This window comes from Nicotiana tomentosiformis, chromosome 3, assembly GCF_000390325.3.
Source record: "Nicotiana tomentosiformis chromosome 3, ASM39032v3, whole genome shotgun sequence".
NCBI classification, from domain to species: domain Eukaryota; kingdom Viridiplantae; phylum Streptophyta; class Magnoliopsida; order Solanales; family Solanaceae; genus Nicotiana; species Nicotiana tomentosiformis.
The window spans coordinates 16,217,391-16,230,437 of NC_090814.1; the positions used below are offsets into that span (position 1 = coordinate 16,217,391).

Consider the following 13,047-nt stretch of genomic DNA (forward strand, 5'->3'; position numbering starts at 1 on the left):
ATGCCCATTTATTTCTCAAGCATTCATTGTGGCCCTTTTCTCACACTCAAATTCTTTTTCTTTATTTAGTGGTTGTCATATATATAAATGAATTTTTATTGATGTGTTTTTGCTAAATCTTAACCGAAAGAGTGATTTAGCTTTATGATTGCAGTAACTTTTCATATCACTTTTAATTCAAAACTTAAACTTAACTAAGAGGAGAGATTTTGTGATGGATGTTGCATGACCGAAAGTAGTATTTTTAATTAGACATTGTATGGTAGGAATTGGGCAGGAGCGGGGGTCTCAAATGGACGGATTGGACTAATTTTGGGGATCAAAATGGTGCCATGTTTAAGCGTTGGAATTTAGGTCGAAGCTCATCCATCCTACTACTCGTCAAAAAAATAGCTATGAAAGCTTCTTTAAATAGTGATCAAGTGGCGGTAATGCAGAACTTCTGGCATCATATAGTAATCAAGCAAAATCAATTTGCTTAGTAGAAAAAAAAAATCCTTGGGACAATAATTCTTTTATATAATTTAACTTGTACGAGGGTAATTTTATAAGTTTGCTTAGCACACGTTATCTATTATTATCTAGATACTCTACACACTCTATTTAAATCAAGCTGGAAAAAATATAAAAGAATACTCTTCTCCATTTGTTTTCATGAGAAAATGACTGATTGAAGTGCTCCCCAGTCCCTACTCGAAATTTCTAACAAGAACACTATCAAAAAGCAAGGGTCTCACTTTAATTATTGTCTAATCAGTAATTTTAGTATTTTCTTTTATGTTAATGTTGCTGTCTTTCCTTTTATTTTCTCAATTCCTCAATTTTCCTTCAATCACGTTGTGAGGTTGTCTATGTCCTAATTCTTTGTTAGTTTTTTTTTTTTTTTTTTTTTTTTACTGAGTTGACCTTGTCCTACGGGGATGTGATCAACTTGCTTATTGGCAAATATTAAAATAACACTAGAAGACAATTTTATATAGTATTTGTTTATGCAGTAACGTGTCAATACCGTGGTGTAGTCATACTTTTTGGTAATTAACAATCTCACAAATACCAGTGATTGTCCATGACCTAGTTGACAGCTTCTATAGAGTAGCGTGCTCTTTCTTTTATTTTTGTCTTTGCCTTAAATTTTAGAAACTAGAGGCGTTAGTTGGCGTAACTGGTAAAGTTATGACCAGAAGATTACGGGTTCGAACCATGAAAACAACCTCTTGTAGAAATACAGGATAAGACTGGTACAATAGAGTCTTGTGATCCGGTTTTTCTCCGGACCCGAGCATAGCAGGAGCTTTGTGCCCTCAAATTTTAGAAGCTAGAAATATGAAGTTATGCAAGAAGTTAAAGACCCTAGAAAATAAGCAATTCATCATCTCTTGATCATATAAATAGCTGCAGAAGCAATAGCAAAGTCAATCTTATGACTCTTCTTTAAGCTGCAAAGAATGGATGATATCCAAGGCTACTTGTTGATCTTCTATATTTGGCTAGCTTCTTGCATATTTCTCTGGTTTCTATTCAGAAACAGAGCGAATTGTCGCCTTCCTCCAAGCCCGTTTGCTTTGCCAATCATCGGTCACCTGCATCTTCTTGCTCCAATTCCTCACCAGGCACTTCACAAGCTTTCAAACAGGTATGGACCATTGATCCACATAATGCTTGGCTCTGTGCCTTATGTTGTTGTTTCATCACCTGAAATGGCCAAAACTTTCCTAAAAACTCATGAAACATCCTTTCTAAATCGACCACAAACAGCTATTGTAGACTACTTGACTTATGGCTCACAAGACTTCTTATTTGCACCTTATGGACCTTATTGGAAATTCATGAAAAAAATAATCATGTCTGAACTCCTTGGTGGTCGTACGTTAGACCTGCTTCTTCCTGTAAGACGCGATGAAATAAGATGTTTCGTCGAGTTATTGTTACAAAAGGCTAAAGCAAGGGAGGCAATAGATGTAGAAGCTGAGCTTCTGAGGGTCACAAATAATGTAATTTCAAGAATGCTAATGAGGGAAAGGTGTTCGGAAAATGAAAATGAAGCTGGGAGTGTAAAGAAGCTGATTCAAGAGATAGCTGAACTCTCTGGGAAATTTAATCTGTCGGATTATATTTGGTTTTGCAAGAACTTGGATTTGCAAGGTTTTGGAAAGAGGGTCAAGGATCTTCGCGGCAGGTTTGATCAGATGATTGATAGGATCATTAACGAACACCAAGAGGTAAGAAGGACTAGATATCAAAGCAACGATGGAAGCGAATTCGTGAAAGATCTTCTTGATATACTTCTCGATATAGCAGATGATGAACACGCAGAGATGAGACTGACAAGACAGAACATCAAGGCTTTCATTCTGGTAAGTTTCTAGTATGTTATAGAGGATAAAGTTCAATGACCACACGCGAAATTAACTCTAAATGTTTTGTTGCCCTTAATGCACTAGAAGAAACTGGTAAAATTGATGTCATGTAACCAGGAGGTCACGGGTTCGAGCCGTGAAAACAGTCTGTTGCAGAAATGCAGAATAAGACTACATACAATACACCCTTGCGGTCCGGCCCTTCCCCGGACCCCGCGCATAGCGGGAGTTTAGTGCACCGGGCTGCTCCTTTTAAATGCATCAGAAGAAAAAGAAAAATAAGAGTAGTTACTGCCAATGTTCATATGAAACGACTAAAGATCAATAACCTTGATTACACAGTATAATATGAAATATTTGAAGATCATTTATAATCTGTTCATGAACAACAATTAACAATGATCAACTGCATCTAAACTTTAAGCTCTTGGGATGAATAGCTACTTTGCCGCCTGAGCAATGAGATAAATGTCAAATATCTTGAAAATATCACAATAATCAAATAGTTCATTTAGGAACAGAATATGCTTTTTGTTGCCAGTTGTCACCAATTATCATTGAATTGTTAATTCATAAGTTGGCGTCTTTCTCAAACTCTTTCATTGTGTTGAAAATCAGTAACCTATAGACTATTCAGAAAACTTAAAAAGTCCTGATGATGATAAAATCATTTGCTGTATTGTTACTTCCATACATCTTACTTAATTTTCCCGTTCGACAAGACTAAAATTGTAGATTGGATTTTATTTTTTAACAGGACATATTTGTTGCTGGCACTGATACTTCAGCAATCACAACAGAGTGGGCACTTGCAGAGCTGATTAACCATCCAAGCATTATGCAGAAAGCAGTAGAAGAAATCGATACCGTTATTGGAAAGAACCGACTTATCGAAGAATCAGACATCACAAACCTCCCCTATCTTCAAGCCATAGTTAAAGAAACTCTGAGACTACATCCTACTGCTCCTATAATTGGTAGAGAATCAAGTGAAGACTGTTCCATTGGTGGCTATCGTATACCGGCAAAAACTGGACTATTTGTCAATGTTTGGGCTATTAATAGGGATCCAAACTATTGGGAAACTCCACTTGAATTTAAACCAGAAAGATTTCTCGGTGAAGAGGGGAACACAAGAGGTCAATTGGATGTCAGGGGACAGCACTACCAGTTTATGCCATTTGGGAGCGGGCGCAGAGGCTGTCCTGGAACTTCATTAGCATTGCAGGTAGTTCAAACAAGCCTTGCTGTCATGATTCAGTGCTTTGAATGGAAGGTTACTGGTGGAGTGAATGGTAAAGTGGACATGGAAGAGGGAACTGGCTTCACTCTTCCTAGAGCTCATCCTTTGAATTGTATTCCAGTGGCTAGGCTTAATCCATTTCCATCAATGTAATAACAAGGAAATACCTTGTTTAAATTGTTTCTTTGAAATATACATCTTCCCCCAATCTTTAGTTCATTTAATTGACATCTTGCAAGTGTACTCTAACTATAATAATTTGGCCAAGAAGATGATGAATTAAATATATACACAAGATAATAACAGAGTCCCTGTGAGAGAACTCCTATGGGGGAAATACACCCCCTATAGGAAGACGGTGTGCAACTACACCTAAGCATAGAACCATTCTAGTGCACCCCCTCAAGCTAGATGATGTGCAACTACACCTATAGCTTGTACAAATGGCGATGGAAGGAGTTTTTCAGAAGCGGTTTGGTAGGCATAAGCCAACTGGTCGAACTGGGAATGTGCTTGAAGATAAGGTGGTATCGTTAACCTATTGGCAAATGTGGTGGAGGTAAACAACTACATGCTTTATGCGGCTACGTAGAATGTTATTCTCACATAAGTAGGTGACATCAAGGTTGTCATAAAAATTGTAGGTAGTGTGAAGATAATTCCTTGAGAAGATTTTTGACCTCATCAACAGCACTAGTACCAGTTCAATACTCCGAAAAACAACGGGCAATGGCGCATTATTTTTTGGGAAAAGGGTCAAAAATACTCTTCCACTATGCGAAAAGGATCACTTGCGCGCTACGATCCACCATTGCCCCTAAGATAAGAATATTAATGCAAAAATACCCCTCCTCTGTTAGAATTCTCCACCATGGCAACCACTATTCTACATGGCATGACATTTCGCTGAGGTGGACGCCAAGTGGCATGCCACCTTACCAACCCCAACCCAAGACTAATTTGAGTGTCCTAGTGTTATCAAGGTTATTCAAGAGTACTCAATTTGATCTCAAAAAGAGCAATGAAATCTATAAGGCTAAACAATCAGAATAAAAACTATTTGGCAATTATAGTACGAGTTTGCAACAATTAAGACAAAAAAAGAAGACGAAATAACATTCAAAATCCATTTTTTTTGCGCTCTCTGTAACCAAAGAAATGACAATGGCTCTAAAAGTGTTTACTTGAGGAATTTTATTCACGTCCTTCACCACCAACACGAACTATTCAGCCCTCAGAGTCTAACAAGATAGAGAAAAGAAATGGAAAAAGAGAATGGAAAAAAAAACAAATAAAACTAATGTGTTTTATGAGCCTCTGAAGAAAATAAACGCAGCTGTCAGACAAGCAATTTGACCACAGAGAAAAGAAACTTACCACATAGCATAATCACCACATTAAACAAGAGAAAAACAAGTATCACAACAGAGAGAACCCATGTAAAAGTAGCATAAATCACAACAAATAATCAGGAGACCGCAATGAAAGAAATGACCGATAATTATAGAAATCTAATGCCAACAGAAAACTAAAGTACGTGCTAATACTACCGGTATGACAAGGAGAACACTAAACTAACTACCCTAGTACCCAAATTTTCGACTTTCACATCTTTCTACGAAGGGCCATGTGCTCGATCAACTGAAAAAAATTGGATAATTATACATGTAAATCCAAAATGCATTATCAATGCCCAAAAATAGTTCATTGAAAAATAAGTGAGTCACCCATTCATTAAAGGATAGTCCGGTGCACTATGCTCCCGCTATGCGCGGGGTCTGGGGAAGGGCCGGACCACAAGGTATATTGTACGCAGTCTTACCCTGCATTTCTACAAGAGGTCGTTTCCACGGCTTGAACCCGTGACCTCCAGATCACATGACAGCAACTTTATCAGTTACGCCAAGGCTCCCTTCCTCGTCGCCCATTCATTGAGAGATTAAAATTAGCCAATTTAATCACAGATTAAGGCAACTCATTTACATTATTTATCAGTATACATACAAGAAACAGAAACGTTATAGGAGTCAAAATAAACGGAACAAAAATCAAACCTTTCCACCAAGATAAATGGTTTCAACTTATGCCGATACTTGAATTAGAATATGCCATTACACTCAACTTAACTGCACCTGGAGGTGATGATTGTGGTGGCTCCGTGAAGGGGGAAGTGGTGATAGAAGAAGAAGTGGGACGACATGTCAGGTCATGTAGGACGGTGTTGGGCAAGGTAGAGGATTCTAACAAATGAGGGCCATTTTTGCACCAGTTATGTAACCGCGGGGCAGAGGTATTTTTTTGTTAGATGTTTGTCCTAATTTTATTATCAAATACGAAGAACAACATATTTATTATAATTGATTTTTATTTTTATGAAAAAGAAAATATAATTCTTTTATAATTGACTATACCTTTTTCTTGAAGGAAAATGTTTTGTCAGGATTCTCCATTCTCATTTAGTAGCATCCACAATGTAGTCTGTAAGGATTTGAGAATATTGATTAGGAGGAAAATTTGTAAGACAAGTGTTATGATTTGTGTGTGACTCATTGTGATGATGGTCTCTCGATATTTTATACTCTTTTTTATATAGTGAATTGCTCATCTCCGTCTGTAGATGTAGGTCAATTAACCGAACCACGTTAAATATATGTGTCTTTTTTATTTCTCTTTTTGTTGTCTATTTTATCATTATTCAATGTTTGTTTTGTTAGCTTTCCAATGACACATAATTATTTGGATCCTAATATTTTTTATCCTTTCCCTTATTTTGACACATTCCCAATGACACATTCCTTCCCAATGACACATTCCTTTTGATCCGTAAATCCTCTTACAATCGATAATATTCTTGTTAGAATCTCGGGGAATCAATGTCTACATTTGATTCCGATTTAAAGCATTAAATTCAGCTTTCATAGCTGACCTCCACTCCAGTTGCTTTTGAGCCTCCTTGAAGATATGAGTGGTCAAATTGTAAGGAAGCTAAACAAGATAATTGAATTGTCTCCTTGGACAGAAAAATATTATTCTGTGATCAGGTTGTTGGATGGGTTGGAAGAGGAGGTGACAATGATACCTAACCCAAACCTCTAGATAAGCCAAATAATAGTCAGCTCAACTCAAATGAAAATAATAAGAATCCACGAGTAAATAACTCAATTTTTATACAATAACTCAATAATTGGTATTACAAGTCATAAGCCACTAAAACTTAGATTTAAAAAGCTGTTGTAAAATAAATACAACATTTGTTTGGAATGTACATAAACAAATTACAAATCTAAAACTACCATAGACAAGTGGTAGCTATATCTGGACAACAAGTAATTCTTCAATGCCAGTTCCCGCCATACACAACAGCATGAGCTCCAAAATTTGCATGCAAGGTGCAGAAGTGTAGTATGAATACAACTAATCCTATGTACTCAATAAGTAGTAAACCTAACCTCAGGATGAAAGCAGTAACGAGCTCGGAAGAAGGTCAGTGTCCAACACCAATAAACTATAATAACTCAAAATGTAATGGAAACAGTAAAAGTAAATAACTCATCGAATATCGTGTTCAGCTCGTTTGCAATTACAAAAAATTAGGCATCCTTTCCCAAGTATAACACTCAAAGCTCAAATCTTTCTCCAAAAATCACTAAAGCATGAATTAAATAAGGGAATGTGATTTTCTAAACTTTTAACAACAGTTAAGACATTTCATTTACCATCTAGCACGTGGAAGATACATCTTTATGCCTATCTCTCTCTCTCTCTCTCTCTCTCTCTCTCTCTCTCACACACACACACACACACATATATATATATATATATATATATATATATATATATATATATATATATATATATATATATACACACACATCTATATGCATATATGTCACATATATATATATAAAGTCAATAACGCCATGTTACCATCTAGCATGAGAAAAATTACATCTATATGCCTACATGTCACATATACATGTCAAGTCAATAACATCAAAGAGAAACCATCAAGTATACTCACACTCAGCACGCTCACGGTGCCTGGCTCAAATGCCCCTTACCATCACATACACAATCACTCAGTACTGTACAGGTGCATGGAACAAATGTCCCTCACCATCACACACACAATCACTCAGTATTGTACGAGTGCCTGGCACAAATGCCCCTCACCAAAGCACATATAAATCAATATACATGCGCTCACTGTAATATCAGACTCCAGAGGGGCGGATCCTGGCCCAAGCGCTAATCAATATCACATAGTCCAATCATGGGGCCTGGTGCACGCGTCACTCCTAATCAATACTACTTAGCCCAATATGGGCCTAGCGTACGCGTCACCTCAAAATTACTACCAAATCGGCTTTATGGCCCAAGCTTAGTCATCAACCGCTCAAGTCTAGTTAATCACATCTCACAATACTCAGTTCAACAGTGTTACATATATGAGGCATCAACAACATGTGAGAAGTCAAAACAAAATACAGAGAGACATCATACACGGGTGTAGCATCATGAATGAAAGTATATTTACAATTAAGGCAAACAACTGAAAATAGTAAGAATAGCCCTATTATGTCTCAAACAAATAAGCACATAGCCTAGATATGATTTCTAACATAAATCATAGCTCAAATAATTACTCAAATAGAGAAAATACAGGTATAGCGAGACATGATAGCAAACAAATCTCATAGTAGTCTAAAAATCCATCCGGATCATGAATTCCTCGGTGCACTCACACACGCACATCACTTAGCACGTGCATCACCCCCAACACATCTCAAATATCATAGTTCTCAGGGAAAATTACCATCAAATTCAAGTTTAGATATGTTACTTACCTCGAACAAGCCAAAGCAATACTCTAGAAATGCCATCCCGCGCGTATCGACCTCCGAACGGCTCGAAACTAGCCAAAAGTAACTCAAACACATCAAATAATACCATAGGAAACAAACCCAAACGATAAAGGCCGAATCTTTAATCAAATACTCAAATTCAACCAAAACGTCAACCCAGGTTCGCACCTGAAACCCAACAAAATTAACAAATTCCGACAACCCATTCGAATACGAGTCCAACCATACTAATTTCACTTAAATCCGATTCCGAATCGATGTACAAAACTCAATTATTCAATTCCCAATTTCTCTTTTAAATTCATCAATCAAATGTCAAAATCAATGATGGAATCATGTAAAATAATCACATTAGAGTCAAAAATACTTACCTCAATCCAAATCTTGAGAATCACCTCCAAAATTGCCCAAATCCGAGCTCCCAACTCAAAATGTGATAAAATAAGCTCAAAGTCCAAAAATAATTTCTTATATCTCTACTTCAGGTGTACCCTACATGATCGCAGGACCTACTACATAATCGCGAAGCACTAAATGAACATTTCCCAGAAAAACATTACGTGTTTGCCGCCTCAAGCTCGTGATCGCAATGAACAACTCAACCAAGCCTCCGCGATCGCAGTAGAGAACATGCGAACGCGAAAGCAACAATACTTCCTCCCAGCTTCTCTTCGCGAATGCTGCTGGCTTCACGCGAACGCGAAGAGCAATCTCCTGCACTCCAATTTCCTTCTCCGCGAACACGATGAACTACCAATCTCACTGACCAAATAATATACGTGATCGCAACTCTGCTCCAGCGATCGCGAAGCTCAACTGGAGCACCAGAAATCCAACATCTCATGCAAACTCCAAAATGGTGCGAAACCAACCCGAATCACGCCCGAGCCCCTCGGGACCCCGTCCAAAATATGCCAACAAGTCTCAAAATATAACATAGACCTACTCGAGCCTCAAATCACACATAATAACATCATAATCGCATCTTAATTCAAGCTTAACGAACTGTTTCAAATTTCTGAATTTCAAACTTACGTCGAACACATCTAAACAACTCAGAATCACCTCAAATTTTGCACACAAGTTCTAAATGATAAAATGAACCTATTTCAACTCTCGAAGCTACAATATGAATCCGATAACATCGAAGTCAACTTCCGGTCAAACCTATGAACTTTCCAAACCTTTAAATTGCCACCCTTCGCCAATTAGAGCCAAAACCTTCTATAAACATCTAAATGCAAATTCAGGCATACATCCAAGTCCAAAATCATCATTCTGGCCTAATGGAACCATCAAAACTCTGATCTAGGGTCAAATACACAAAAGTCAAACTTGGTCAACTCTTCAAACTTAACTTTTCTAAAATGAGTATCATTTTTCCAAATTAATCCCGAACACTCGAAAACCAAAACTGACGATATACGCAAGTTGTAATACACCATATGAAGCTACTCATAACCTCAAACCACCGAACTGAATGCAAATAATCAAAACGACCGGTCAGATCGTTACAATAGGAGTAGACGAGGAAGAGTATGTGAGTGTGGTTAACGAGAAAGAGAGTTCACGAGTTGTACATTTGGGTTTTGCTCGGACAATAGTAGGTGATGAGGTTGCGAGTTGATGTTTTGAAGGGGTAAGAGAATGGTGTCGTTGCAAAGAAATAGGTGAAGGAAAAGTAGGAAAATAAATTAGCCGAACCGACGAAATACGCATGATTCTGGCCGGGGGAGTCGAACTCACAAGTTTGGGCATTGTTACAAATATCTCAAAGTGGAAGAGGGGAAGGAAGCAGAGAAATATCAGGTAAGTAGTTGGAATTTGCTTAGGAATGTTAGTAGCACTTTCTCACGTGGCAATAGAAATTTTAGCTTTTATACGTGAGAATATTGTTTGAAAGGGGATTTTTTTTTTCAAAAAATATTATATCTCGTGATATATAAAATTTAGAATGAATGGGATCAAAAACATTTGTGTGCATGATGACCTAGGAGAATCGCAAGTATATGCACAGAGTGGACTTGCGCTCAAGTTTATGGATGGTGTAAGGCTTAAGCCATGTGTATCATTTCATAGGCAGCCAAAGATTCTAAGTGAATCATAAGTGGGTGTGAAAAAAAGTAATTTTTCAAAAGGTGATTTATATTTTAGAGGTAGTGTAGGTAGTCTATTAAATAAATAAGTTGCATGTTGGAAGGCAAACCACCTAAACTTTGAAGGTTGAGTGCCTCATATAACAATATTTTGACAATTTAAATAATGTGCCATTTATGATGCTTGGCTATGGACACTCTTTACGGAGTATGAGGAGGTGATACAGGGTGTTCAATTCTGGTTGAATGAAGATATGGATCACTAAGGCTTTTGACAGAATAAAAGGAGACAATCTTTCACTAATAAGTATTAGTAGTGGTGCAGTACTTGTGAATTATGAGATGATAGGCTATATGTATATCCCTGTTATGTTTTGATGATCTAACAAATTTACTGTTAAGAATCAGATAAGAAACCCGTTACACATTCTCAAGACCTTAAAATCAAAAGGTTCCAGCTTGGGATATGGTTCAACTCTTCAGAGTCAAAGAAAAAATAGAGGGAACAGATAGCTACCGCTTCCCAAAAAAACTGCACAAGTCAACTGCCCCAGCAGTAAAGTTGCTGCCTGCACACGCTACAGTGCAGGAACAGTGAAGCAGTCAACCTTATGGGAAGTGTCGTTTACCTACCTTGCTTACATCATCCTAGTGATGTCATAAATGCATTATTAACATCAAGGAAGGTAAAACAAATGACTTGAGCACTTTGAGAATTTGCTAAAAACACTCTATGTGATTGATATTCAAGAAAACGATTCTTAAGTGCACCAAGAACAAAGAACAACACTGCTACAGAATATTTCCCCATATTAAGTTATTGTATGTCTTTAGTTGAGTTGTAACTTTGTAATAGTTCTTCAATTGTAATTCCTACTTAGCTTGTTTAGAATCATTCCGTAGGAAACCCTTTGTAAATCATAAACTCTTGTGTTTATGTCTTGGCTAGAGTTAGTCGAGTTGTAAAGTCTTTGTAATAGAGTTATTACAAAGTGGCTTGTAATAGTATGTTACAAGTTAGTGAGGGATTAAGACGTTTATTCCTAAGTTGCATAGGTTGTAATCTGAAAGTTGCTCAGTAGAGAAGTTGAAATCCTACTAGGGTAGGTCATGGTTTTTAATCCCGTTGAGCTGGAAATTTTTCACGTAAAAACTCTCAATGTTATTTACTTTATGCTGTGTTCGTGTAATCTATGGAAACTAATAGAGAACTTGGTTCTCTCTATAGTTTGGTGGACCCTCGAATTCTATCAATTGGTATCATAGCAGGTTCTTTCTATTAGGCTAACACCCTAGAAAGGATCCTCATGGCTACTCCGCCAAACTTCAAAGAAGGCCAGTCTACTTACAGACCACCTAGGTTTAACGGACAGTATTATGGATGGTGGAAGACTAGGATGCACAACTTCATCATGGTTGAAGATTCAGAGCTATGGGATGTTATCTGTGATGGACCCTTTGTTCCTACCAAGAATCTTGGCGACCCAGCTGTAGCCATTCCCAAGACGAGGAAGAAATTCAATGATGCTGATCGAAAGGCCGTAAAAAAGAATTTTCATGCGAAGAAAATTCTTGTTTGTGGCATTGGTCCTGATGAATACAACAGGATATCGGCATGTCAGTCAGCCAAGGAAATCTGGGAAGCCCTTCAGACAACTCACGAAGGAACAACACAGGTAAAGCAATCCAAGATTGACATGCTCACAACTGAATACGAGCTCTTTAGGATGAAATATGATGAATCCATCCAAGATATGCATACTCGCTTCACCTCTATCAGTAATGAGCTTCACTCTCTTGGTTAAATTATTCCAAGAAACAAGCTTGTCAGAAAAATCCTTAGTGTGTTGCCCAGTTCTTGGGAAAGTAAAGTGAACGCTATTACAGAGGAGAAGGACTTGCAGGAGCTAACCATTGATGAGCTTGTTGGCAATCTAAAAACATATGAAATGAAGAAGAAGAAGAAGGACAATGAGAGAAGAGAACCCAAAAGGAAGAAGAACTTGGTCCTCAAGACAGACATTAATGATTCAAGTGGTGAGGATGGTGATATGGCTTACTTGACAAGAAGATTCTAGAAGATGGTTCGCAGGAATAGAGGCATTCTAAAAAAGGGAAGTTCTAGCAAGCCAAAAAATTATGACCTCTGTTATAAATGGCAAGCCAGGACACTTCATCAAGGATTTCCCTCTCCTAAAGTAAGATCAGTACAAAAACAACTTTGACAAAGCAGCCAAGAGGAACTCGGTTCTGATAAACGCTTCAAGAGAAAGAATGTCGCTGACAATGTTGTAAAGCAAACTCTTGCTGCATGGGGAGACTCCTCCAGCGAATCTGAAGAAGAAAATAATCATGGTGATAGTTCAATGATGGCAGTGGAAAGTGAAGCTACTGAGTATGACTCAATTTTTACCTTGATGGCCCAGTCTGATGATGATGAAGATGACGACGATGATGAGGTAAATTTTCTGGATGTTTAGAGAAAT

The 13,047-nt window shown here is 37.6% G+C and overlaps 1 protein-coding gene and 1 long non-coding RNA gene across 2 annotated transcripts; one reads left to right on the plus strand and one right to left on the minus strand.

Annotated features, from left to right (window-relative positions):
• The first annotated feature begins 1,445 nt into the window (after positions 1-1,445).
• LOC104111322 (cytochrome P450 93A3-like) lies at positions 1,446-3,824 on the plus strand. Its single transcript, XM_009620997.4, has 2 exons — positions 1,446-2,354; positions 3,115-3,824. The coding sequence occupies exons 1-2, from the start codon at positions 1,446-1,448 to the stop codon at positions 3,751-3,753; spliced, it is 1,548 nt and encodes a 515-aa protein (XP_009619292.1). The 3' UTR covers positions 3,754-3,824.
• Positions 1,483-5,842, minus strand: LOC117280319 (uncharacterized). Its single transcript, XR_004510846.2, has 2 exons — positions 5,655-5,842; positions 1,483-1,692 (listed from the first exon to the last, which is right to left on the minus strand). It is a non-coding gene; the product is annotated as an uncharacterized lncRNA (long non-coding RNA).
• Between the last annotated feature and the right edge of the window lie 7,205 nt (positions 5,843-13,047).

What these genes read in the sequence shown, in the direction of transcription:
- LOC104111322 (XM_009620997.4), top strand. Translation starts at nt 1,446, where the DNA reads ATGGATGATATCCAAGGCTACTTGTTGATCTTCTATATTTGGCTAGCT. An exon ending in ACATCAAGGCTTTCATTCTG is followed by an intron (nt 2,355 to 3,114) that starts GTAAGTTTCTAG and finishes ATTTTTTAACAG; the next exon opens with GACATATTTGTTGCTGGCAC.